This window comes from Cloeon dipterum, chromosome 2 (assembly GCF_949628265.1).
Source record: "Cloeon dipterum chromosome 2, ieCloDipt1.1, whole genome shotgun sequence".
NCBI classification, from domain to species: domain Eukaryota; kingdom Metazoa; phylum Arthropoda; class Insecta; order Ephemeroptera; family Baetidae; genus Cloeon; species Cloeon dipterum.
Window position 1 is genome coordinate 6709987 of NC_088787.1, and position 24866 is coordinate 6734852.

Below are 24866 nucleotides of genomic sequence, written 5' to 3' on the forward strand. Positions count from 1 at the left end.
GGTCTCTGCCGACGAAATGTTGACCGGCCGGGGGTGGGGGGGGGGGTCAGTGGTAGTGGGCCGCGGAGGCTCGGTGGACCCCGGTAAAAAATTGGCGCCAGTTTAATGTTTCACTTGACAGGGCTTAATTAAATATTTTTGTCCCTCAGATGAATCTCGTCTGCACTGATTTAATTACGTGATTCCCCAAATGGGTGCAACAATGGCCTTTTCATACAATGGATTAACCCTCAACGGCAGCTAACAATAAGCTGACTCACGAGCAGCGCGCAGAGGGTGTCTCGATTGTCATGTCATCTTCCCAGAGGAAGCGAATGTTTTTTTCTGGAAAATAATTTACTATTGTTGTGCTTAGGCAAGAAGAATTTGCAGCTGCATCCCATTTCCGTCTGCACATCAATGTGACCACCCAGGTAGCACACAAAGAGTCACTCAGACATCACGCCATAAAAGTGGAGCCTGTGTTTTTTCTGCTCCTCCACACCGACTTCGTAAAAGAGGTTTATTTCTCGTCTGCTACGACTTTTGTTATCGGTACCGAGAGGATGCCCTTTAAATAATTTATTGCATAAATCTAAAATTAACAAATTTGTGTGTATGTGTGTTTGAATGCAGCCGGCTCACTTGAAGCTCGAAAAATTAATGAAAACTCCCTTCGCTTGGAAGAAGCTTTTCGCTGGCAATTTGTTTCGTCCTCTACTTTAATTTTTTGTTGACAGGTGCGGAAAATTTATTGAATTTTTCAAAAGATCAACTCAAATGGATATTTATTAAATGTTCCCTAGAAATGCTCTATCAATTTTTAGAAAGTTGAAACCTTTGAAGATTACCCGAGCCGACTTCGTCTTAAAATGAATCTTAATTTGTGACCCTTCTCATCCGCGCTCTGTATTGGGGGACGTGCAAGCCTGAGCAATTAATAATTTACCTGGTGCACTTCTTCTTTTTCCAAAAGAGTTCAGTTTACACGATTTTATTGCCCAGGAGGCGTCTATTGTGTCTTACTACCGCCAGCAGCACGCTATTTTTCATATTTTAGGGTGGCTGTGCAACCTCCACAGTTCGTATTTTCTCTGCCTCGGCAGTTGCCATCTCGCATCCCAGAGAATTATAACAATAACCTTTTTACACAATGCGACTGCGATGACTCAGCCTTGCCGCTTCACCACCAACGCTTAAGGGTGCCTCGATTTCTCTTCCAATTTTTGTCAATTCGCTTTGCCACCCAAAACCAGTGTATTTTTTTCTGGAAATTAATTTATTGTCGTCTTTGTTGTTATAAATGCGAAATAATTTGCATTTCCGTCAGAGCAGTGGTGAGCCTTCCAAAGTTTTGATCTACGGTCGTATTTTAGAAGACCGATTTTTTTACTGCCAGACATCTTGGGTGGTCGACTAACTGTTAGAGAGAGATTTACGAGACAAGCTGAGCATTAAATACGGTCATTCCATCCGCCAGCTAGGGGGGTGCAAGGTCAGTTTCGAGGGACATCAAAGGTTCTTGTCAGTTGAAAGAACGCGCTGCAGGGCGAGAATAAAGTGTGCTTGACAAAAAACGCTTTTAAAGGAAAAATAAGGAAAAGCAAAATTCTTAGAAATCAAACTGAACTACTTGTTGATGGATGTCGGCCGGCCTCGGGTCTACAGGCTCGCGTTGGGGCAGATCTGGCCGAAGATTGCTATGTCACGACGTATAGCAGACAGAAAATGCCGCCCGCTTGAAAAGCATAACAAGATCCACTTGGCATCCTCAGAAAATTATCTAAAATTCCAATAAATAGAATTAGAGTACAGAATGTATTTTACTTTAAACCAATCACTTTAAATCCCTAGCATCTGAACAGGGTTGAAAAGAAAATTATTGAAATTTATTCCCGATTTCTCTCAAATAAAAGGGAAACTGCCATCGGACAGATCACCACTAAAAAATTGGAGAGAAGCGCCGTGTGGAGGCGCTCGAGAGTTTTTCTATATTTTGACTGATCGCGCGTAGAATTCGCAATGAGAGCTAAAACGACGTCACAGCACGCAAAAAATAAAAAAATTCAACATTAAGGTCAGCTTTTTGCAGGCCACGTTAAACAAAAATAATAATTAAGTTAGTCCCGAGCGACGCCTCTGTCTCTGTGGATCAAGACGAGCGAGTTTCGGCGATCCAATCCTTTACAGGTATTGCGGTTCGCGGTATTTCCTTATTTTTTACTCATAATTCTGCAACTTTGTTTAATAGAATACTATTTCAAAGATAAATCAGACTATTAAATAAAAGATTAATGAAAATATTTATATTTTCATTGAAATGGAATTCCTTTTTGGAGCCTGAAACTGCCAAAAACAGTCAGAATGATCACATCAAAAACGAATATCGAACTTTTGCGTAAATTACTTCTTGGGATTGAATTTTAATTTGATTTCCTTACTCCTACCCAACTTTTCTAAAGCAGTGAAGAAACTAATAATTTATAACATTTATAGCTTTTATAGTAATTAATACAATGTAAATTATTTACAGCTTCAACTACTGATTTGAAATTTGAATTTTGTAATTGAAAAAGAGATTGGTAGAGCCGTCAAAACTTACTCCTAAAAATGTAATCGTCAAAAACCCATTTCAATATATCCCAATCCTGCAATAAATGGCTGTTATATATTTTATTGAATCCTGAAAAATGTTTTAGGAAGGAACAAACTTGATTTACTACATCTAGTGCTCTGCCTAGCTAATCGAAGAGTGGGTTTTGAGGAAAGATTTGGTTTTCAGATAAAAAAACGCAACAAGATCATCGCTATACATTTACTTTTATTTAAGCATAAAATAATTTAATTTATTCCTGAAAGGTTTGTTATACAAAAAAATATTCATCTTCCACAGGTAAGCAAATAAAATGCTAGAGAATTAATCGGCAAGTGTTAACAAAAAGGGCGAAACTGCCTTTTTGTGACCCGTTAAAAATATTTAAAACCAAAAAATTCAATCACCAAAGAGAGATTTCCTGCGTTTCGGCCGCCTGCTGCTGCTGCTGTTGTCTGCGTCTGTGTCCGAGGCCGAGCAGGTTGTTGAGCGGCCCGCCGTTGAGCAGCCAGCCGAGTGGCCGCCGGACGGGCTGCTCGTTGTCGGTTTTCTGCGGCCGCGGAGTGCGGATCCACGCCGGGCTGAGCACGAACGGCCGCTGCGTCGGCCGCTTCTTCTTCGGCCGCCGCGTCGTCGTCGTCGTGGTCGGCGGAGGCCGCGTGGCCGCCGCGTGGCCGCCGGCCTGTGCCCCACCGAAGGATCCGGCCTGCGAGGAGCCGCCGTTGGCGCCGAAAGTGGCCGTTTGCGAGCCGGCGTTTGCCGCCGAGTGGCCGCCGCCGGCCTGCGCGTTGCCGTAGCCGGCGCCGAGACTGGCGCCGCCGTTGGCGCCGAATGTGGCCGTCTGGGTGCCCGCGTTGGCGGTGGCGTGGCCGTTGTTCACCGAGGCGCCGGCCGTGCCTGCGGCCAAAGAGGCGCCGCCGTTCGAGCCGAAACTGGCAGACTGGGAGCCGGCGTTTGATGACGAGTGGCCGTTGCCAGAGCTTGAACTGCCGAATCCTGCCGACTGGAATCGGAAGATAGTAATTAAATGGATATTTCTAAAGTAATTCAATTAGTTGAAAGCATGAAAGCAATAGTCACCGAGGAGAGCATTAGAATAAATTTAAAGTATTTCGTGCGAAGACGATTTGGACAAACCTGCGAAGATCCGTTGGCTCCAAATGTGGCCGTCTGCGATCCTGCATTGGCCGCCGACTGGCCGTTGTTGCTGTTGGCTCCTGAGTGGGAGGCAGAAAGGGAAGACGAGCCGTCGGAGCCAAAAGTGGCCGTCTGCGAGCCGGCGTTGGTGGCGCTGTAGCCGTTTCCGGCGAAGGCGCCGGCGTTGGAGGCGCTGAGCGAGGCGCCGCCATTCTTGTTGAACGTGGCCGTCTGCGATCCGGCATTGGCCGCCGAGTGGCCGCCGGCCGCGAAGCCGTTCGAATGGCTAGACGAGAGGGAGGCGCCGTCTGGCCCGAAAGAGGCCGTCTGGCCGAAATTTCCGGAATGGCCGCCGGCAGAGAACGAGTTGGTCGCCGAGAACGAGAAAGTGGCTCGATCGGCCCCTTCGTGCTGCACGTACGGCTGGTGGCTGCTGTATTGCGGCTGCGGCCCGTGTGGCTGCCTCGACCGTTGCGGCTCGGATGGAAACACGAGCCTGTCATGGTCTGAAAAACCGAATTTTTCATTGAGAAAAGAAATAAATCAAAGACCACGGACGATTTATTGATCTGGATTACTAGAAATAATTATAGAAGAGTCTTTGTTGATTGAATTTTAATAATAAATAATTAAATAAATAGTTAAAAAACCGATAAAATTTATCTATGTATTTTTTTAAATAATTTTTCGTGCTTTAAATTGAAACTAACAACGTTTTATGCAACCTGCGTGACTCTCATGCTCAAACAGTTGCGTCGGTCGGCAACCTTGAATTTGGTTCTCTGTCCAAAGAATATGGATGTAAAAGGAGCTCTGATTTCCATATAATGAGAGGAAGAGCAACAATGCCGAGGTTGCTCTTACCATCAGCTGTTGGGGCGAAACTAATTTGAATAGCCATTTAGATCGATTTATTGGACATGCAAAATGGTTGGGTGCGTACTAGACTGGCAATACTTACATTAAAAAAGATTCAAGGCTTCCTAATTTAATTTTTGCGGGTTTAAAAATAAAAAATCTAATAGCAAAAATTTAATTAACGAAAGGCAGCCTCTGAAATTAGTTTTGACATCAAATTTTGAGTTAAAATAATATTTTTAATTTAAAAAATTAAAAAAGGAAACAAATTTAGGTCAATAGATACGATTACAAATTTTCAATTACTAATTTTACTACAACGGTTACTCTGCCTAGAAACTGGAAAATTGCTTTGACTGGATGGCCACATTATAAAGAAAATTAAACGGATTTTATTTCGCCTAAATATTTTCAAAGTCATTAACGGAATTTGAAGTGTCTCCAAACTTTATTCAATCATCATTTACATATTGCTTGGTAAAATTAAGTTAGAAGAGAGTCACTGCATAAATTTAACTGCGCCCTTTTTTAAATCTATTTTAAATTAAAAGAAAAAATTTATATTTGAAAAATTGATGCTCTTATCACTTGATGTCCCATAGTCAACGGTATTCCCACAGATTGAAAATCAACTTTAATCAATTATGTTGTATTTTTCCTTGTCAATCAAAGAGCATGTGAAGTTTTAGATTTCGGTCGCGTAAAAACACGGACGTAAATAAATTGTAATTTATGCAATGACGCAAAACAAAATAATATACAATTAAAGCACCACACGTAATTGTCTCCTAAACGACAATGCGAGGAAAAAAGTAATCCATCTCCTCTAATTATAATATATCGAATTTAAATTAGCGGAAATTGACTCACCGGCTAGCGAAAGGGTTGACAAGGAGCAACACACAATCAGCACGAAATCCCAGCGCATTTCTTTTTCTTTCTTCTATTCGGAAACGCAAACAATCAACTGCGCGATTGACGGATCGCGACACAATGGTGGTCGCACCTGCAAGCCAACGGCGTATTTATAAGCAGCGAAAGGGCGAGTGTGCGTGGGACTGCCCGCCCGCGAAGGGTAACCGTCTGACTAATTGTCAGCCCAAGACGCGTGTCGCGAATGCTCAATCAGCGCCGGCAAGGCTGCTCTATGCGAAAACGCATCTTCCACATTATGTTCTAATCGGCCATCGCCGAACGTGACTCCACAGGCCGGATTCTTCACTCGTAGCGCGTCTCTAAGGTCGGGGAGTAGCCGCTAATTTATGAGATCACTCCACGCGTAAGTGTGTGTGTGTTTTGCAACTGGGAAAAAACGGAAACGTGCGTGTGCTTAGTTACCAAATCTTAACATCGAAATACCTTACTGTTAAATTTTGCTATTTAATTTTAGAATCAATTTAAATAAATATTTCTTGACAAATTGGGTTTCAATTAGGATTCAAACAACATATACGCAAACGTGAAAAATCCTCTTATTCACGAATCATTGAATTTAAGCTAGCACATCAATAATAAATTTAATACAAATTTCTTGTTGAAAAATAGCTGCCTTTCCTGTTATATTGTCTAAAATACAAAATAAGGACGGAGAATCTGAATCGGGAAACATGGGTGTAAGGCGTATCAAAACATCAACAAGTTTTTTTGTTCATTTCATGAGACCATCAGGAACCTGACTAGTTTCTTCTTTGTGATTTTCTTCAGCTTCTGTGACGGTTCCTTCAGTAACGTTCTGGACTGGTTCCTTGGTCACAGTCTCAGCAGGTGCCTCGGTCACGCTTTGAGCAGGAGCTTCTGTTACCGTTACAACAACAGAGTCGGTGACAAGTTCTTCAGGAGCTTTAGTAACAGTTTCAGCAACAATTGTCTCAGTGACGAGTTGAGTCTGAGCTTCAGTGATAGGTTCAGGAACCTTACTAGTGGAGACTTCAACAACAACAGCTTCAGTGACGACTTCTTCTGGAACCTCAGGGACAACCTCAGCAGGAGCCGTGGTTACAGTCTCAGCAGGATGAGCCTCAGTAACGGTTTCAGCAACAAGAGTCTCCGTGACGCTTTGAGCAGGAGCTTCAGTGACAGGGTCGACAACAATAGCTTCAGTGACAGGGTCAACTACAACAGCTTGAGTGACAGGTTCAACAACTACAACAGCTTGAGTGACAGGTTCAACTACAACAGCTTGAGTGACAGGTTGAACAGCAACAACAGCTTCAGTGACAGGGTCAACGACAACTACAGGAGTTGTTACAATTTGGACTGGAGCCAGAGTGACGGTGTCAGTTGGAGCATTTGCGACAGTCTCGCCAGGTAACTTGTTAACGGTTTCGATATCAAAAGCGTCAACCTCACTCTCAGTGACAGTAGGATCTTCAACGACAAGAGCCTCATCGTCGTCCTCATCCTCAGATTCTTCTTCTTCAATGGTCACGTTGGTGGTGGAACCTGCGCATTTGCAACCGATGAGCATCTGCATCATTTCCTGCTGCCTGAAAACTACGCCGTCCAGAATACTCGTGATTTCCTCAGCCATTTCTGTGAACACTCCTTTAAAGGAAAAATTAAGTCAACAGTTTGTGATGCTACTGATATGCTCACCTCCAAACTGGAACTTGGAGGTGATGTGCTGACGCGTGTCTATCTCAGATGGTTTTCCAGACATCCGACGCAAGTTTGCAAGAATCAGCTCGGCTTGGCAAAGCAAAAGGCAACTTTCCTGATTTGCGCTTGTGACGCATTGCTCTTCGCAACTGGTCATGACGAGACCCTTGGTTTTGGGCAGAGAATCAACCGTTACTTTGACTTGATTTTCTGCAATCATATACCTTGATTTTAGTTCCATTGTTACAAACAACAAAATTTATAATTTTTGGAATGCTCTTTTTATTTTTCTATATTTACAAAAACATTTCGGTGCGGTTTTCACATGCGATTTGTCTAAATCATACCTCCTTCCGTCTTCTTTTCGTGCCTTTCTTCAAAAGTTAGGCTAGAGTCCAAGACATCATCATCATCTTGGAAGTGAGGAAAGGGATTACGGTCCGCAGGGACCTTAATAGAAGCAAACTCGGGATGCAGTTTGATGAACTCGTCGTGAACGCAAGTCTTGGCGCAAGAGCTGAAGATGAAAACCACCACGTCGGTCTCTCCGCAGCGTTCTCTGCAGAGGTGGATGGTGGTGTTCAGGTCTTCGATCAATTTGTCATTAATGGGCGGCAGGTTAATTTTGTCCAAACCAGCCGGCTTGAACTCGCGGTGGGCTGCAAAGAACAGGTCGGTGGCGCAGTTGATGAATTCGTTCATGTCGCCGACCTTTGTCTTGCATTCGGCGAGAACCGACCTCACGTGTTCGCTGATTTCAGGTCGCAGGAGGTACTTTCTATCATCCACGCATTTGGAGATGCAAAGACCGGCGCGTTTGGTGCCTTTGCAGGCCTTGGTGCACTCGGCTTTGGTTTGTGCCAACCAATCTTCCGTCACGACCTCAGCATCTGAAACAAAAATCGTCAAAACCTTAGTAAGGACCTATTTAGAGGAAATGTTTTGAAACTGACCTTTCTCAGGGGTCTCGCTCGTGGCGAGGTTCCTAGAAGACGATTTGGTCGCATTGGTCGGAGCGATTGTGGTCGTGACATTTGGGGCCACCGTGGTCGCCACAATCGTCTCATTATTGGGGTGGCGCTTGTTCCATTCTTCATCGGCGCACTTGTTCAAGCACGGCAAGAAGTTGAGAAATTCGCTGACGCACTTTTCAGTGCATACGAAACCAATGGTCAAGAATTCAACGACATGGTCGCCGCTGTTCTCAATCACCTCTTGAACCTGCTCCAAGACTGAAGTGTCATTGTCATTCCCGAAGAGAGAGCCGTCGGAGACGTCAGTGTCGTTTTCGGAAGTGTCGGTGATCAGTTCCCAATTCTTCACATCTACGGCATTTTACAAAATTTAATTTAAAATAAACTGGAATTTCAATATAATGAAGATATAGTTTTTCCTAAAAATAGGGCAAGAAAAGTCCGGGTTTTCCTAAAACTCTTTCTTAATTTCAATATGAAAAATTGAGAATAAAATCGAAGAATGGATTTTTTTGATTGATTTTTGAGTTGTGCAAATTCAAAATTAGAGCACAATGACTGTTTTAAAAATGGATAAGGTTTTTAAGTTTTTTTTACCTGCGACGCTGATTGTTTTGGCGAACGCTGAGACTGCAACTGCTAAGACGAGGATGGCCAAACGCATTCTCAGTTTTTCTGTCGCGTTGGGTGGAAAGTTCGGCTGTTCACTGTATTCCGTCCCATTGTGCTTCGGTATTTATACGTTTAGTCAATCAGAAGTAAATGGAATCGAGATTACTTGGTCTGGCACGAATACATTTCCAAGAAAGTGGTGATAAGCCCAAGAAAATATCTAATTTTACACGAAAGAGGTGTTATTGTGACTGATAAAGAGCGCTCTGGCCCGATAAAAGTTGAAAAAACTGATATAACCATTAAAAAAACTCAAGTAAGCAGTGATTTCAGAATTTTATTTGTCCAACAAGCAGTGTAGAGTAGAGGTGAGTTTATTCAAAGGATTTAGTTTGACATTTTGCGCTTCGTGAGAAAATGGGTTTGAAAAATTGTGAGAGGAAATTATTGCGGTGATCTGATACGCGGTGTTCAATGTCGAGGTATTTTTATAGCCGCGAGCAAATTTTATTCACGCCTCATTAATTCTAATTTTTTTCTCAGAAATCACGGCTATAATTTCTTCGATTTTAAAATAGTCGCAATTCTTGTAGATTTTATGCAGCACAAGTTAAAAGAAGTAATGAGAAGCCTTTTTACTTCCCGATTATTTTGTCCAACAATTGCGATTTTCAATGGTAAGTGTGGTGAAGACTGAAGAGCAGCCGAATTGCTGCAATTTCCGCAACGTCCTTGAATTTAAACGCGGCGGGACCTTACACTTTCAGATTTGCGATGCATGATAGCTCAATTAATTTCGAAAAGCGTGCAAGGAAAAGGAAAGGGGAATAATTTATTCGTGTAAAGATGCGATACGCTTCACAAAAATATTTATTTTAAGTTCTAGTAATTTTTGTTTCATCATTTAGGGCAGGATTTTGTGATTTAAAAATTTATTTATGAAAGTGAGCAACAACTAACGCTTAATTTATCGAATTTTTTAACTTTGCAGACCCGTATGAACCCATTTTAGCCTCCGTGGAGTACAAATTCAACGATTTTAATTTTTAAACTCATTTTCTCTGATTTGTTTCGCATTTAAAATAAAATAAAATATCTAATATCAGATTAGCGCTTCGTGCGTGGCAACTAAAAACTGTTAATCTTTGCGAAATTCAATGTCAAAAATAAAAAGGCAAAAACAAAAGATTACTGGGAAACACGCAACGCCGATGAACTCTTTGACACGAGACGTACTTTCTGATTACTGGGAACAGCTGACATCCGACTGAAATCCATTAGTGAGCGACCTCAGAGGGCGACCCCGCAGCGCTTGGTTAGCTAATTTTCCTCGTCAACAACTCTGTTTTTTACGCCAGCTATATGAATGAATATTAATTTAATTCATTTAATAGAAAAGAAATTGTTATAAAATGTTAAAAATCACATTTTGTAAGGAGCCAACAACCACGATTTTCGAGATAAAATTAGAAAAAATTAAACTACACATCATTTTTATAATTTAACTCAAAATTCGATGTGAATGTTAAATTAAACAAAACTTTCAGTTAAAATTTGAAAACTTGTTTGCCTAAAAAAAACATTTAATAATTTTAGTTAAAAAAATCTCTCCCACAAAGTCTGCTCGTCCAATTCGCTATTATTAAAAACAGTTATTTAGTAATAATATATTCCGGTGCAAATAAAAAAAAAAAAGTAGAAAATTGCTCAACCCGCTGGCTGGAAGGAGCAATCGACGCCGCGTGTGTGTGCTGTGCTTTTTGTGTCGGTCGGAGCCGGTCGTCCGATTCCGCTGCAACCAAGTTGATATAAGAGGCGGCAACGCGCGGTCGGCACCACCAGTTGTTGCTCATCCGCCGACCCCATGATCCGACCGGCGGCCCTCGTGCTCGCGCTCGCCGCCACCGGCACCCTCGCCGCCTCCTTGTCCAGGACAGACGCCAACACCGTCGGTGAGAATAAAAAAACAATGATCGGAAAAGGGAATTTTTTTCTTGTTGGAAAAATGCATTTTTTTGAATGGGGTTTAAATTAACTACCCTGCAAATAAAAGATCTCAAATTGCAGTTTTTTAAACATTTACTGTAATTTAATTTTCTCAAAAGGAAATTAAAATTTATTTTTAAAATTTCCAAGGAGAAAAAGATGGGCTACATTTTCAAACTAAACAGCTTAATTTCAATTTTACATATGGATAAAGGTCAAAATATTATATTATCACAGTTTAAAAACAAAATATAAATATACAAATTTAAATTCTGGGAATTTTGGCGAGTGGTCTGCTGTTGTTCCTGAGCAGTGACCTTCCAGGGCCCCTCTCGCACCTGGTCACACACCGTGAAGCCAGCCTGCCGCAGCCGCAAATATTCTCTTTCCCTCTCTCTCGCACACTTTGCCGTGTGTTTTCCGGTCGCCTAATGTGCCGAATTTTGTTGCAATAAAGCGAGCAACGATGCATGCAGATGGCTCCTCATTAATTATTATTGTCTTTCCACGCACAAGGCTAACAATAAGGGAATCGAAAAGGAGGCCGAGCCCGCGATTGGTTCATCGGCGTGTGCATTTCCGTTAACTCACTCATCGTAGCTGTACTTTGGCAACGCGAAAATCACGACTATTTCCATTTAATAATTTTTAGGCTCCAGAAAAGGAATTAGCAGAGCTAAAAAGACCAACAAAACTCCCACCCAAAGCCGCAGAAATTAAACTCGCGAGGGCGATGACACGTCTCGCTCGTCGAGCGTGATTTTCGCTCGCTTGACGACCGCGGAAAAGGGCGAAATTTGGCCAGCTGTGTGTGTGCGGTTGCGCCTGTTGCCAGGTGTTTCGTCCTTTTTTCTCTCTTTTATTTCGTAAACACACACATACACACAAGGAGCAGAGAAAAGTGGTCTGGTTTCTGCGCGGGCCAATCACGGCGCTGCTTTTCCGGCCGACCGGGCCGAGCCGACAACAAGCAAGGACCGTCTAGACGTCCTCCCGCAGGTGGAGTACCTTCACCTTGAACCTGAGCGATGCCCCCGCGGCGGGAGCAACCGGTTCGCGAATCCACGCTGCTCCCTCGGCCATTATGTTCCCTCGCGCGCACAACAACAGACATTTCTCGCTGTTCTCGCTTTTTTCCCTAGCCCCCACACTCTTTAGAAATAATACACACGTGCACACCGCTTAATTTTCTCGTGTAAAGGCTTGAGCAGCAGCGCAGCAGGCTGGGAAATTTTTTAAATTGTTATACATAAGAAAAGGTAGAATTTATGATATTGAGTAAAAATATGTCAAAAATACGAATTAAAATTTACTCTGAAATCGAGATATTCATCTTTAACACAGTTACAAATTTATTTATACTTAAAAATATAATAAACAGCACGAAATGGCTTGAAAGTTACTAAAATAAACAGAAAAATAACAAATTGATTTAAAATTAAATAATGAAATAAATCTAATGATGGTTTTTATTTATTAAATATTAAATATTTTTATTTAATCTTTAAATGCTTCAAATAAATAGTTTTAATATTTTTCTATTGTAGTTTAAATTTTTTAGAGATTGATATTTGATTAAACAGATTAGCACTCAATGAGAGCAGAAGTGCGAGGCGTGAGTTGACTTGCCAATTTTATTATTTGCTAGGAAGTAAACACACATTGGGCCCACACATGCTGGCCAGCGCTGACTCATGCACGTGCAAACTTCACACTAATCCCTTGGCACCCACTCACCACCGTGCATTCCAAAACGAAGCAGTCTGCTGCGTGTTTGGCCCGAAAAGGGAGACACTGATAAATTGATTCGATTTATATAGCTCATTTTATTTTTAAAATCTAGTTAATTGAGCACATCAGGGTGGTTCCTGAGCACCCTGATGACTTCATAAGGTCAAATTCTAAAAGCTCTTGACTTGGCTGCTAGAACGGTGGGCTGATCTTTCAAATCGGACCAATACAGAGCCCGTCAGGCGTCATTAAAGTGGCCCTATTGGGTGATTCGATCGTTTGAGTGCTACCCTGACGCCAGGATTCAATTTCTTACCTGTTCTGATGGTATTTTTTACCTCAAAGGCAACCCCAGCATGTTCTGAGGGCAAAAATCAATTGATCGTGCAATTTTTATTTACCGCGGAAATAAGAAAAATCAAATATACCTAATTTTTCACTTTTTACCCTTTTTTTAGCTCAAAAAATAAATGTTTTGCCATCCTGTAAATTTCTGGGCATGTTAGGGCAACATTTCGTCTCATTATTACAAAAAATTCAAGACGTGGTTGAATTTAAAAGTTGTTAGGCGTTTAAAAATGCGTCTTTTTATGTTCTAGCTTCATTAGAACTCGATATTTTCTCTAAGTTTTCATTATATTTCACCCGGATTTCCTGGAAACCCCCTCATATGTATTTTCCGCCAAACTTTGACGGTATATCTAGTGTAACCTGCCTTTTAAAATAATTTTTCTTCTGTTTAGAAGGAGCGAAAAAGCCCGGCGGCGGGTACAATGGCTTCCCGAGCTTCCCGAGCTTCCCTCCTTACGGCTACGCGGCCGGCTTCCAGCAGGGCAACTTCGGTTTCCCCGGATCTGCGTTCCCGGCGCCGTTCCAGATGCCGTTCCCGCCGGCGCCGCACGCCGCCTTCGACTTCAACAGCGTGTTCAACGCCTACATCAGCGCCCTGCAGCAGTACACGGACAATCTGCAGAAGCTGCAGCAGCAGTACCAGCAGACCCAGGCGGCGATCGCCTCGAGGTACGCCAAAAACTCGGACGAAAGGTACATTTTTTCGGCCACACACACAAAAAAGCAACAACTCTTTTGCTTTTCGAAATTTTACGAAACGAGAAAATTATTCATAGCTTTCGCTTGCATGCTTTTTTGAAAAGAAATTACAAAGGTGATATGTACTACTTCTAAAGTTTGCAAAAATACAGAGACACAAACAGGTTGTTGGCTGGCAGAACTAACCAAAAATCAAAGGGTGATTTGGTTAAATTAAAAAAAATCAACATTTTGAGTTTCTACCCGTTTTTGCAAACTTTAGCGGGAGCAAGGCCGGTGGTCGCGGCGTTTTGTCCGACCTCCGCGAGGCTCTCTGCCGCAACTTTCAAGCATATCTTGGACGTGACCCTTCTGTGTGCAGCAACCCTGGTCCCAGCTACTTCGTGGGCAGCGCCACCGGCGCCTCCACAGGAGGAGGTCCAGGCCAGATCTCAGTCTCAGCGCCCCCTGGCTCTGTTGTTCAGCACTTTGAAGGGTGAGAGATAAATTTAAAAATATATGTTAAAGAGGCTATGTTGGTCAAATAATACTAAAGCCTTGAAAAGAAGGTCATATATTTTTAACACCGTTAAATCAACACACGTTTTGTAAATATACATAAGCAAAGTGGCTCGCTGAAAGTTCATTGTGAGATTATTTAGTCGCAATTAGAAGCTTTGAATAGGCACAAAATAGCTGTGAATGAATTTTTCTAGTGCTAAAAATATTTTTACTGTAAAAAGCTTCTTCATCTTTATCAATTATTAAAAAACCTAATGGCTATTTCTCTATTTAGTTCAAAGTAAACCAATCTTTACCATTTTTATTTATTTTATTGAGTTGAAGCTCACTCACTGTCAGCTCAATATAGCTGAAAAGAGATATTTCATAATTAAAATGGTTTTTGAACCAATTTTTACGGATTTAATCTGTTTTTCCTATTTGTCACACAGTCAACGATTATTGTTTTCCTATTATAGCTCTACAGGATCAATACTATTTTTATATCATTTTATTTAATGCAAAAAAATACCCGTCAGCGCAGTCTGTTTCCAATTGTAAACTTAGCAATGTTGAAAAATACAGAATTAAACAAAAATAAAATATTAAATTAAAATTACAAAATTCGGGAGGGTCAAAATAAAAACTACAAAGAGCCCCAAACAATTAAAGTGGAATGATACAGGGCAACAATTGAAAAATATTTGAATTGTTGGATGCCATAAACAATTTGTTCAACAATTTGCAATAATAAAAAAGGACCTTCCTACACTAAAAATTCAAATTTTGCCAATTTTCTCCAAAATGTACAGTGCTTGAACATATTTTCTTGGCATATTCCGATTCCTCTCGTCGAGATATGTCCAACGGTGTATGCCACTTATTGGGGAAACTCTTGATTTTGAAATTAAATCGGATTTCAAGTAAGGAGACAGCCCTTACCATTCGAAAAGCACGGTAACTTTCCGGCCAATTTTCTAAAAAATTTAAACCGCTACTTAGGTCAATATTGGCTTTAACTGAATCCTAAGGGATGATTTTATTTATTGGCAACAAGCATTTTCCAGGCTTTTCCAGTATCATTCCTCTTTAAGGGAGACAAATGCATTTTGAAAAATAAACTATTTTTTGCGTTAATTTCTGCAACTGATATTTTTTCCGAAAGTAAAACATTTTCGTGATGCGATTTTTAAAAATCAGTAAAAATGCCACTGGTTTCACCAAGGGACGGAAAACTCTAACACAAATCGTAATTTTGCAAAATTTTTACTCTTATGGCGTGAAATATGACCTATTCGTAGTTAAATTCAGAAAAATGCAGAAAACCCCGAAATTGATAGGTTTTTGCGCTTTGAAAAATTGGCACACTCTTAAAATGAACCAGTTTTTTGTTCCAATTTTCTGAAAATAATAAAATTTTGTAGCAAAATCTTCATCAAAGCAGGGGAAAAATTTTAATGTTTCGAAAAGCTGTAAATATTAAGTGAACTGAAGCTGTCAAGGGAACCTATTCCGCATAAAAAATCGAGTACTTTTGTAATAACTCATGTCTTAGTTATAAAATTTAATATAAATAGGTTCAAATGTAATGCTTTTTTTTGTAAACAGACGTAAGGGATCGATTCTCTCTCCTAGATTCTCGGGAGATCATTTCACAATTAATTTTAAATTTATGTGATAAATTAAACTTTAAACATAAAATTAGCTAATATCTCAAATTAAATTTAATGATCTTAATAAGAACTCCATTTCCAATTCCACGACTAATAAAAATTTCCTCCTCAGGCCTGGCGGACTTCAGGGCGTGTCCGTGACAACCTCCGGCAACGGATTCCAAGGGTTCGCCGGCGGCGCCTCGTTCGGCGGCGGCCCCTTCTCTGCCGGCTCCTTCGGCGGTTCGAGCAGCAGCAGCGTCGGCGGCGCCGGCGGCGCCCCCTTCTCGGCCGGCTCCTTCGGCGGAGCCCCGTTCGCCGCTGAAAGCTTCGGCGGCGCCGGCGGAGCCCCGTTCGCCGCGGGCACCTTCGGCAGTGGCGGCGGCAACAACGGCGGAGGCGGCGGCGTCTTCACGTCGTCGTCGTCAGGCGTGTCGTCGGTCAACGGGCAGACGGAGTCGTTCCACCAGTCGACGACGGGCCACGTGGACAACAACGGCCAGGTCAGCTCGATCACCGTGAGCAAGCCGTGAGAGCGAGCGGTCCCGACACGAAAGCAGGCGCGCACTACATCGACAAAACAAATGAAAGCTGAAAAATCTAAAAAAAAAAAATTTATAAGAATTATAATTTTAATAACAGACTAAATTTAAAATATTGGAATGGAATCACAGAAAATCGAAACGGAATCGAATATATATTTGCTTTATACCGCACTCACGATGCAAGCGTTGCTTTGTAAAAGGACAGGAGTGGATGGGGGAGACGGATTATTTTATATAATATGTGTAATTTTATTTTATTTCGTAAACGCCCGAATTTTGTAACCAGCATGCACTCTCTGGCCCCGGCAGTATTTGCGTAACGAAATTCGTCAACACCTCCCAGGCCGGGCGAACGGCCTCTCGAGTGAGACTGTTTTTCACCACGAGCCATATAATGTAATACGTATTTGTTATTTAATAAAGAGCTGGGATTTTACGACGCTCCGCGATATAATTACTTCTAAATTAGGTTTACATAAGATTTCCTAAGTAGTAGTCTTTTGATTTCGTCTAAAAATCCCAACCCTAGCTTTTACTCTCCATAGACCGCGATTTCCGCAAAAACAAACAAAAATAATAAGAGGCGGAAATTGCGTTCGCATAGTTTTCGGTTTAAGGCACTTGAAGAGACCAGGCAACTTCCAACTGACACACACACAATTAATGAAATAGAGTTCATTCGAATGTAAGAGAAATAAATAAAATAAGCGACCCGAGATGTGATATTGTATTTTGAATAAATAAAGCAGAGCCATTGCAGCAGCTGGAGAGACCTTTTCTTTCGACCCTTGCTTCTTATCACTCACGCGCGGCAGCTGCTCCTCTTTTTCTTGGCAGTTTGACCGGCGCAACACGCCACCCGGCGCTGATAATAAATTTGTAATAAAAATAAATAAATTATGTAATTTCGCCGACGGGCGGACGGATCGTGCGATTCGCCCTTGGAGCTGCGGCATGGCCGTCGGTCACGACTCAGGTGCGATTATGGAGGCGCTTTTCTGGGGGATCCCGTCCAAGTTCACGGCCAAGACACGCTCTCTTGGCTCACAATGGCTAGATCATTCTTGCACACACGCCGCCTGCTTTTTTCCTCCGACCAGAGCGGCGCAATTCGCAACGAATTGCCGTCGAGATGAATGGAGGAAGGCTGCAATTAATTAAACTCCGACAGAGAGAGATATAATTCATTTCCATTTTTATCGCGGAGATTGTAATTATATTTCTTGAGGAAAAAAGATAAGTTGCGGATTTAAATGAAACTTTTGTTTTACGGCTTTGGTCTACATTTTATATCAAATTAGATTAACCGGATTAAAGGTTATGCTTGATAATTTTTAAATTTAGTTCTTGCTGATGGGAATTTTACTCTCAATGTCACGTATGCACCTCATTCTGGCTTTATTACTGACGTCTTTAATGAGTCATTCCAATCAGCCTCCAAATCCAACCGTCGATCGATCGATTTTATATCAATATTATTGTCCAAATATAAAAAATCGTCTCAAATATTGGCTTAATGCGATAAAAATTCGATTTTGTGTCTGTTTTAGAGAATTTTTACTAATTTTAAAAATTTGCGGAGCAATTTCCAGCGCAAAACATTGTTTTATTATAGTTTTTAAGTTTAAAAATATTTCTGAGCTTACTAAAAGACAAATTAATATTTTCTAGAGGGGATTGCAAGGAAATGCCACTTTGGTGCTTTTTAAAATATCAAATTCTTTGAAACCGAATAAGGAAAATCAAGTGAAAAATTACGATCTGGTCATGTAAGAGAGTTACGCAGCCTCGAAGAAGTAAAATCCTTGTGAGGTTTATCACTGGCACTGTTTCAAAATCAATTTCAAAGCCGGTTTTCACTCGATCACAAAGATTTTAAGTCAATGCTTTTTCCTTTCAACGAGCGACGAGACAACTCGGTCATTGGGTAAAAAAATTGGTTGTTTTATTCTACACAGGTTGTCGCGCAAACGGAACATTTTTAAACTGTCTGGGAATATTACAATAATTTCGTGATTTAAAAAAAAACAATGACATACACTTTAATTTCAATTTTTAATTAAAATAAAAACAAAAATCTGATTAGAAGGAGATTTTGCATGAAATAAATTATAAAATATATTTTAGCCACGTTTTAGTACGATTTTAAATTGCTTAAAACGTGATCAATGCTCTGAAATTTTTATAGAAGACAATTTACCAATTTACAGTCCAATATTCTCGGCAAAGACGCACTTTTCACAGAAATTTAACTTATATTATATAATAAAACCAGAATATCTGGAATTTGAAGGCCCATAAGGAATTCGCTATAATACTAATAAAAAAAACTCGATACGCGTATGTAATAACATTTATTAAACTGTTGCCAGTGCAGTGACGTCAGCGGCTTATCGATGAATTGATCGCATATACACGCAGTGGTTATGTTTTGTCGCTTTTTACGAGCGGCATGCTCTCGTCGTGTTGAGAAAGGGATAATCTTTTGATTATACACACAGGTTTTCCGCGTCTTCGCCGGCTTTTTCTTTTGTTGCCCTGCCAGAAGGCCCGTCGTGATTTATTCAACAGCGCGCGAATGTGCGAAATTCGCCAAAAACTGAACCCGCAGCAAAAAATGACGCGCTGCAGGTAATTTGCATCTTAGATCAGAAGTGTTTGGCACGGGGGAAGAAAAGATTTTTACCGAGTCATGCCTCGAAATTATTGTCACTTGAATGCTTGCTTGTTGCAATTACTGCTTTAGACCCGAGTCACGCAGGAGGAAAATTCACTGCGCCGCGGCCGAAGATGAATCTGAATATTGAATTGCTTTCCGCGTCGCGGCTGCTTTTGTGAAAATTTTTTTACACTCCTCCTCTTCAAGGGGTGGCATCACCTTGGCTCTTTCGCGACTATATAAACTGGGCAGCAGCCGGCGGCACTGGTCAAAATCCACAACATGGCCAAGCCGAATCTGCTGCTCGTCTCTGCTCTCGGCGTGCTCCTCGCTGCCTCCGGTAAGTCGTTGATCGATTTTATCATTGGTTGAAATATTTACATATTTTAGATTCGTTTTTTTAATTTATAATTTAGTTTAAATTTAATTTACAAGCCAGACTTTTTAATAAAAAGACAATTAACAGCGATAACCAACATTCAAAGAAATCAGGACATTTTAAACTATTTCCAAAGAAATTTAAAAGTTTCTAATTCCTTTCTTATTGTTTTTGTTGTAGAGTTAATTTATTTAACGTTCAGTATATTATTTAAGAAGATTTTATCTTAAATTTTCAACAGTTTTTTATGGTTTTTTAAAGAGTTAATAACTTTGTTTCTATTTTCAAATATTTTTTCCAAAAATTTAACTTTTGTTGTTGGTTCAAATAATTAAAATAAAATATTATGGACTTACTCTTAATTTTTATATAAATTTTTCCATTTTCTACATTTCTCCATTTCAATAGAAATTAGTAAATCAACTTGTTGTGACTTGGCCTCTATGTACTTATTACTATCCATAAGTTTCAGAAATAATTTTATTTTATTCTCATTCATTGGCTTGGAATTATATATTTTTTTCTTAATTCAAGACTCTTCTCAGCCATATTTTATCTTCATTTATCTCGTTTCAGTACTTGGACATCCGCTGTCGAGTCCACACTCTACTAAAGACCAGGTTGGACTAGCCCTGGGACACAAAAAGAGTGGCCACCTGCAGGACCCTGGCGCGTGCCACCTCTCTGGCGGGGGCGATGCTGAGGTCGTAGGCCCCCTGGCCGAAGTCGGACACAAGCAAGACCTGAAATCTCAGAGCTCGGCTGGTGCCCAAAGTTCCGCGGGAGTTAAGGGTGCGGCCGGCGGAGGGTTGGGATTGGGCCTGGGTCTTGGCCTTGGTGGGGCTGCCGGGGGTGCTGGTTCCGGGGGTGCTCAAGCAGGGTCGTATGGTGGATCAGGTGCACAAGCCAATAGTGCTGCGGGAGGTTCAGGGGCCGGAAGTGGAGGGTTGGGATTGGGACTGGGGCTTGGCCTTGGTGGGGCTACCGGGGGTGCTAGTTCCGGGGGTGCTCAGGCTGGGTCCTATGGGGGTTCAGGTGGACAAGTGAATAGTGCGGCTGGGGGCTCAGGGGCTGGAAGCGGAGGGTTGGGTCTGGGACTCGGAGGGGGTGCCCAAAGCTCAGCTGGGGCGCAAAGTGCTACTGCCGCAGGTGCTCAGGGTGGATCTCACGGAGGGTTGGGTGGAGCGTCTCACGGTGCTCACGGAGGTTCTGGGCATGCTCATTCAGGGGGTGGCAGCGGAGGGTTGGACGCCGGTTTAGGACTCGCTGGTGGCTCTCAGAGCTCTGCCGGGGCGCAAAGCGCGACTTCTGCGGGTGCTCAGGGTGGGTCTTACGGTGGACTGGGTGGTGCGTCTCACGGAGCGGCCGCTGGAGAGGCCCAGAGCGCAGCGGGTGGTAACGGAGGGTTGGGTCTAGGACTCGGTCTTGGGGGAGCATCTCAGGGCTCTGCTGGGGCGCAGAGCGCTGCTTCGGGAGGTTCCCAAGGGGGTGGATACGGTGGACTAGGTGGTGCGTCTCACGGAGAGGCCCACGGCGCAGCTGGTGCTTCAGGGGGTAGTAACGGAGGGTTGGACCTTGGTCTCGGGCTCGGGGGTGCATCCCAGAGCTCTGCTGGCGCCCAAAGCGCGTCTGGGGTGTCCGGGGGTTCAGGTCTGGGAGGGCACGGAGCTCACAGCGGATCCCACGGGGGTAGCAGCGGTCTGGGGTTGGGAGGAGCGTCCCAGGGTTCGGCCGGCGCCCAGAGCGCCTCTAGTGCTGGCTCCCACGGCGGTTTGGGTCTCGGTGGGGCCGGCGGAGCGTCTTCCGGTGCCCAGAGCTCCGCAGGAAGCTCCACTAGCGTCCAGGGCAGCGACAACCTGAACCTTGGACTGGGCGGAGGAGTCCACGGCGCCCACGGATTGAATGCAGGCTCCCAGAGCGCCGCCAACGCCCAGAGCTCTTCCAACAGCGGCGCCAACCTCGGCGGGTCAGGTGCTTCCAGCGGTGCCAGCTCAGGTTCGAGTGCGACCAACCTCGGGCTCGGCCTGGGACTCTCCGGCTCTAAGGGTGGCGGCTACTCCGGAACCAAAGGCGGCGGTGGCAGCTTCTCCGGCTCAAACAGCGCAGCGCAGAGTTCATCAGGCACGTATAGCAAGGGAGGCCCACACGGCCCCTCGTCAGGATCGTCCAGCAGCGCCGCCGCCAGCAGCTCCAGCGGATCGAGCCACGGAGGGTTTGGCGGCTCCAACAGCTTCTCTTCGGCGTCGAGCAGCAGCCAGAGCAATGCTGGTACGACTGGAGGACACCACAAAGGACAGGGCGGCGCTGGACTCGGCCTGGGACTCGGCTTGAACGTTGGAACTGGACTGGGCCTCAGCCTCGGCTAAAGAGAAAAACTTCAGTTGTGATAAAAAGGTAGATTAAAAATTTAAATAAAGTGAATAAAACGAATTGTTGAAATCTCAATTATTGTAAAATAAAAACGAATAAATTTAAAATGATTAAATCAATATCCAAATTGTGTTTGTCTTTAAATTTTCAAAGTGTATTTTATAGGATGATTCACTCTAGTGAAAAAAGTAATGAATTTAACTAATAATTTTCACATTTCGCAATTAAAATGTATCTCGTTACCAGTATTGGAGGGAGAAAATAGGAAACATGCAAATTAAAGATTAGAAAATTCTTAACTAAAAATATTTGTAAATTTGAGATTGATTGCTCGGCATCTACAAATTTAGCTTTATAATTTTCTATATTTCTGTCCTCCTACACCGCTCTCCCTCTTTTAATCCCCTTTCTCTTCTAACTCAATTTGCTTAAAAATGTTTAAAGAATAAATTAGACATAAATTTAAGTTATTTTTTAACATCGTCATTTATTTAAATTAAAATAAATTAAGAGAGACTTTTTCCTTATAGCATCAAGACTAAAATAAAAATAATTTTAACATCCTTGAGCCTCATCCAGAATTTTCGAACTGTGGGAATCGAGAGAGTACGAGACGTGCAGATACGTGTTAAAATTTTCACATGCATCATTTTTCCGTGTTTTGAATTTCAATCAATTTCGCACGTCTGTTCCGCAATCGATAACGTGTGTGTCATACTTTGTACGTTTCAGGCGACGACGTGTTTACAAATCTCCGCAGCGAAGGTACATGAATGTATTTATTTCGTGAGCGGACTCGAGAAGAAATTGCGATGTGATTGCTGTTGAAGTGAGGCTATTTTGTTGTAATAAAAATTGCACGTGAAAAAGGTCAATGCGTAGTTTTCTTTTCAATCTCTGCAGCTGAAAAGAAAGAGATTGAATTAAATCCGCGCAGTAACAGCTCGCGGCGAGACGAAGCTGAGATGAGAGAGAAGGGAAAAAGGAGATGATGATGATGATGCGAACGAGGAAAGAGCTGAATGCACGACTCAAATGAAAAGATGCTTGTAACGATCACGTCTCTCTCGATCTCCAATAAAAAATAAATAAATAAAGGAGCTTGTAAGAGAGAAAATGAGAATTCCCCAGCAACTCTCGCGGCTCAAATTATCCATTCGGTCATCCTGACAATCCGTTGGCCACGCTCGGCAGCAACCAACCCGACTGCAGCTTCGGGGGTGGTGCCCTCCAAGGCCAGCAAATCGCTCGGCACCGCTATAAAAAGGCTCGTTGCTCCCCGACATCGGCAATAATCGCACAATGCACACCGTCAGGACGCCTCTCATCCTAGCTCTGCTGCTCGCCACGGCTGCAGTCAATGCGGGTATGCACATTCACTCCTTTATTTTTGGTCCGTGGGAATCATTTTCTTCGAGCGCAGATTTTCAAGCCTCGATATTAAATGGGACTTTTTTAAATTAATTTTTTTGCTGTGAAAAGAAAGTTTGATTTGACTCTGGATTTTTTGCCCCACCGATTTAACCTGATTCTGAATTACAAAGCCTCTTTTTACTCTGCACTGACTACTAAATCATGTAAATATTTTTAGATTATGTTTCAATATTTTTATTAAAGTTGGGCTATTTTAGATTAATTATTGACCTGAATCAAATTTTACGTAAACTCTCGGATGTTAACAGATACTTTTCATAATTTCCATTATATGCAGCTATCTTCGCAGGAAATATATTTGTTAATGTAAATAATATCCTAAAAACAAATTTTTGAATTTAATTAAAAGAAATTTAATGCAAATATATATATTAAAATGTTTTAAATTAAACAAATAAATAATAACTATTATTTAAATATTTTGATTAAATTTGTATTTTTAAATGTTTAAAATATTTGAAGTTTATTTATTTTTGTGAGTATTGTTTCAGGCGCGTACAGAGGATTTAGGAGTGCATATGGCGGTGGAGGCGGAGGAGGTTTTGCCGCCTCCAACGCAGCCGCCTCCGCCTCTGCCACGTCTCTGGGACTAGGAGGCGGCCACGGCGGTGGACTTCACGGAGGCGGCCACGGTGGAGGACTAGGCGGGGGCCACGGTGGAGGATTTTCCAAGGGAGGCGGCTACGGAGGCGGCGGCGGCGGCAGCCACTCGGGCATCATCGGCCACGGAGGCGCTGGGGGAGTGGCCGTCGTTCCCTACGGAGGAGCGGCTGGAGGTGGTGCCCACGGAGGCGGACTCGGAGGTGCCCACGGAGGCGGCTACGGAGGAGCGGGCGCCGGGGGTGCTGCCCACGGAGGCGGACTCGGTGGTGCTCACGGAGGTGGACTCAGTGGTGCTCACGGAGGCGGACTTGGGGGCGGCTATGGTGGAGCGGGCGCCGGGAGTGCTGCCCACGGAGGCGGACTCGGAGGCGGACTCGGTGGTGCTCACGGAGGTGGAATTGGGGGCGGCCACTCTTCAGGACTTGCCGGCGGCCACGGAGGCGGTCTCGGAGGCGGCTACGGTGGCAGCCACGGAGGCGCAACAGGCTACAGTGGTGCTCACGGAGGCGGTCTCGGAGGTGGACTCGGAGGTGCTCACGGAGGCGGCCAGAGTGGGGCTTACGGAGGCGGAGGCCACGGAGTGCAGGGAGGCGGCGGAGGATTCGGACACGGCGTCAAAGCCGGACACGGAGGAGGACTCGGAGGCGGCGGATTCGGGGGCGGCGGCGCCTTTGCTTCAAGCAGTGCTTCAGCCTCGTCATCAGGTACTGAATTAAAATAAATTAATTAAATAATTTTAAATTAAATAATCCTGTTTCAGCTGGTTCCTTTGGAGGTGGATACGGCCGCTGAAGAAGACAAGTTCAAAATTATTTATATAAATTAAAAACTATTAATAAATATGAAATGCTACTTTCCTAAGAAAAATCCATTCTTTTCTTTTAATGAAATTATCAGGTCAATGATCTTGCAAAAAAACAAACCGGAAAAATTAAATCTGGATCTTAATGTCAAGTAGAACATGTCATGACACTAATTATTATTTTAATGAAGATTTTTTAGTGCTTTTATTATAAAATAAATATTGAAGCAAAATGTAGCTGAAAGACACTTAAATCGTAAACTCGTAAATTAAAATTTTATTATTTTTTGTTCACATTTAAAGGAATTAAAAATTCTTTATTATTTTTTTCGTTTAAAAAAAACTTAATTTAATACGACATCCTTTTTTAAAATACTTTCCTCTCCAGGTTTTTTTCATTCATGACAGTGAGAAAAATTAAAAT

General features: G+C 42.6%; 4 protein-coding genes across 7 annotated transcripts; 2 read left to right on the forward strand and 2 right to left on the reverse strand.

Moving 5' to 3' along the window:
- Window positions 1–2780: 2780 nt before the first annotated feature.
- Window positions 2781–5608, reverse strand: LOC135937035 (protein rtoA-like). The gene is made up of 3 exons (XM_065480098.1): window positions 5438–5608; window positions 3710–4215; window positions 2781–3575 (listed from the first exon to the last, which is right to left on the reverse strand). Exons 1-3 carry the CDS (start codon window positions 5493–5495, stop codon window positions 2976–2978), a joined length of 1164 nt encoding a protein of 387 aa, XP_065336170.1. The 5' UTR covers window positions 5496–5608; the 3' UTR covers window positions 2781–2975.
- Window positions 5609–6213: 605 nt separating this feature from the next.
- Window positions 6214–8851, reverse strand: LOC135937437 (uncharacterized). The gene is made up of 5 exons (XM_065480588.1): window positions 8737–8851; window positions 8119–8490; window positions 7513–8055; window positions 7163–7375; window positions 6214–7111 (listed from the first exon to the last, which is right to left on the reverse strand). Exons 1-5 carry the CDS (start codon window positions 8801–8803, stop codon window positions 6216–6218), a joined length of 2091 nt encoding a protein of 696 aa, XP_065336660.1. The 5' UTR covers window positions 8804–8851; the 3' UTR covers window positions 6214–6215.
- A 1695-nt stretch (window positions 8852–10546) lies between these two features.
- LOC135935315 (uncharacterized PE-PGRS family protein PE_PGRS24-like) lies at window positions 10547–16957 on the forward strand. 4 transcript variants are annotated; one of them, XM_065477546.1, is made up of 4 exons: window positions 10547–10703; window positions 13212–13512; window positions 13781–13993; window positions 15784–16957. In XM_065477546.1, the coding sequence occupies exons 1-4, from the start codon at window positions 10616–10618 to the stop codon at window positions 16181–16183; spliced, it is 1002 nt and encodes a 333-aa protein (XP_065333618.1). In that variant the 5' UTR covers window positions 10547–10615; the 3' UTR covers window positions 16184–16957. The 4 variants fall into 4 exon arrangements, with proteins under 4 accessions (XP_065333618.1, XP_065333621.1, XP_065333620.1 ...); XM_065477549.1 differs by having other exon boundaries at window positions 13880–13993; XM_065477548.1 differs by having other exon boundaries at window positions 13212–13488.
- Window positions 16958–19038: 2081 nt separating this feature from the next.
- Window positions 19039–24507, forward strand: LOC135937438 (fibroin heavy chain-like). Its single transcript, XM_065480589.1, has 4 exons — window positions 19039–19194; window positions 19810–21597; window positions 23529–24344; window positions 24401–24507. Exons 1-4 carry the CDS (start codon window positions 19137–19139, stop codon window positions 24430–24432), a joined length of 2694 nt encoding a protein of 897 aa, XP_065336661.1. The 5' UTR covers window positions 19039–19136; the 3' UTR covers window positions 24433–24507.
- Window positions 24508–24866: the final 359 nt, after the last annotated feature.

What these genes read in the sequence shown, in the direction of transcription:
- LOC135937438 (XM_065480589.1), top strand. Translation starts at nt 19,137, where the DNA reads ATGGCCAAGCCGAATCTGCTGCTCGTCTCTGCTCTCGGCGTGCTCCTC. An exon ending in CGTGCTCCTCGCTGCCTCCG is followed by an intron (nt 19,195 to 19,809) that starts GTAAGTCGTTGA and finishes ATCTCGTTTCAG; the next exon opens with TACTTGGACATCCGCTGTCG. An exon ending in ACTGGGCCTCAGCCTCGGCT is followed by an intron (nt 21,598 to 23,528) that starts AAAGAGAAAAAC and finishes GTATTGTTTCAG; the next exon opens with GCGCGTACAGAGGATTTAGG.
- LOC135937437 (XM_065480588.1), bottom strand. Translation starts at nt 8,803, where the DNA reads ATGCGTTTGGCCATCCTCGTCTTAGCAGTTGCAGTCTCAGCGTTCGCC. An exon ending in CAAAACAATCAGCGTCGCAG is followed by an intron (nt 8,491 to 8,736) that starts GTAAAAAAAACT and finishes AAAATGCCGTAG; the next exon opens with ATGTGAAGAATTGGGAACTG. An exon ending in CTCCAAGTTCCAGTTTGGAG is followed by an intron (nt 7,112 to 7,162) that starts GTGAGCATATCA and finishes TTTCCTTTAAAG; the next exon opens with GAGTGTTCACAGAAATGGCT.
- LOC135937035 (XM_065480098.1), bottom strand. Translation starts at nt 5,495, where the DNA reads ATGCGCTGGGATTTCGTGCTGATTGTGTGTTGCTCCTTGTCAACCCTT. An exon ending in GTCAACCCTTTCGCTAGCCG is followed by an intron (nt 4,216 to 5,437) that starts GTGAGTCAATTT and finishes TCGGTTTTTCAG; the next exon opens with ACCATGACAGGCTCGTGTTT. An exon ending in GAGCCAACGGATCTTCGCAG is followed by an intron (nt 3,576 to 3,709) that starts GTTTGTCCAAAT and finishes TTCCGATTCCAG; the next exon opens with TCGGCAGGATTCGGCAGTTC.
- LOC135935315 (XM_065477546.1), top strand. Translation starts at nt 10,616, where the DNA reads ATGATCCGACCGGCGGCCCTCGTGCTCGCGCTCGCCGCCACCGGCACC. An exon ending in GCCAAAAACTCGGACGAAAG is followed by an intron (nt 13,513 to 13,780) that starts GTACATTTTTTC and finishes TGCAAACTTTAG; the next exon opens with CGGGAGCAAGGCCGGTGGTC. An exon ending in GTTGTTCAGCACTTTGAAGG is followed by an intron (nt 13,994 to 15,783) that starts GTGAGAGATAAA and finishes TTTCCTCCTCAG; the next exon opens with GCCTGGCGGACTTCAGGGCG.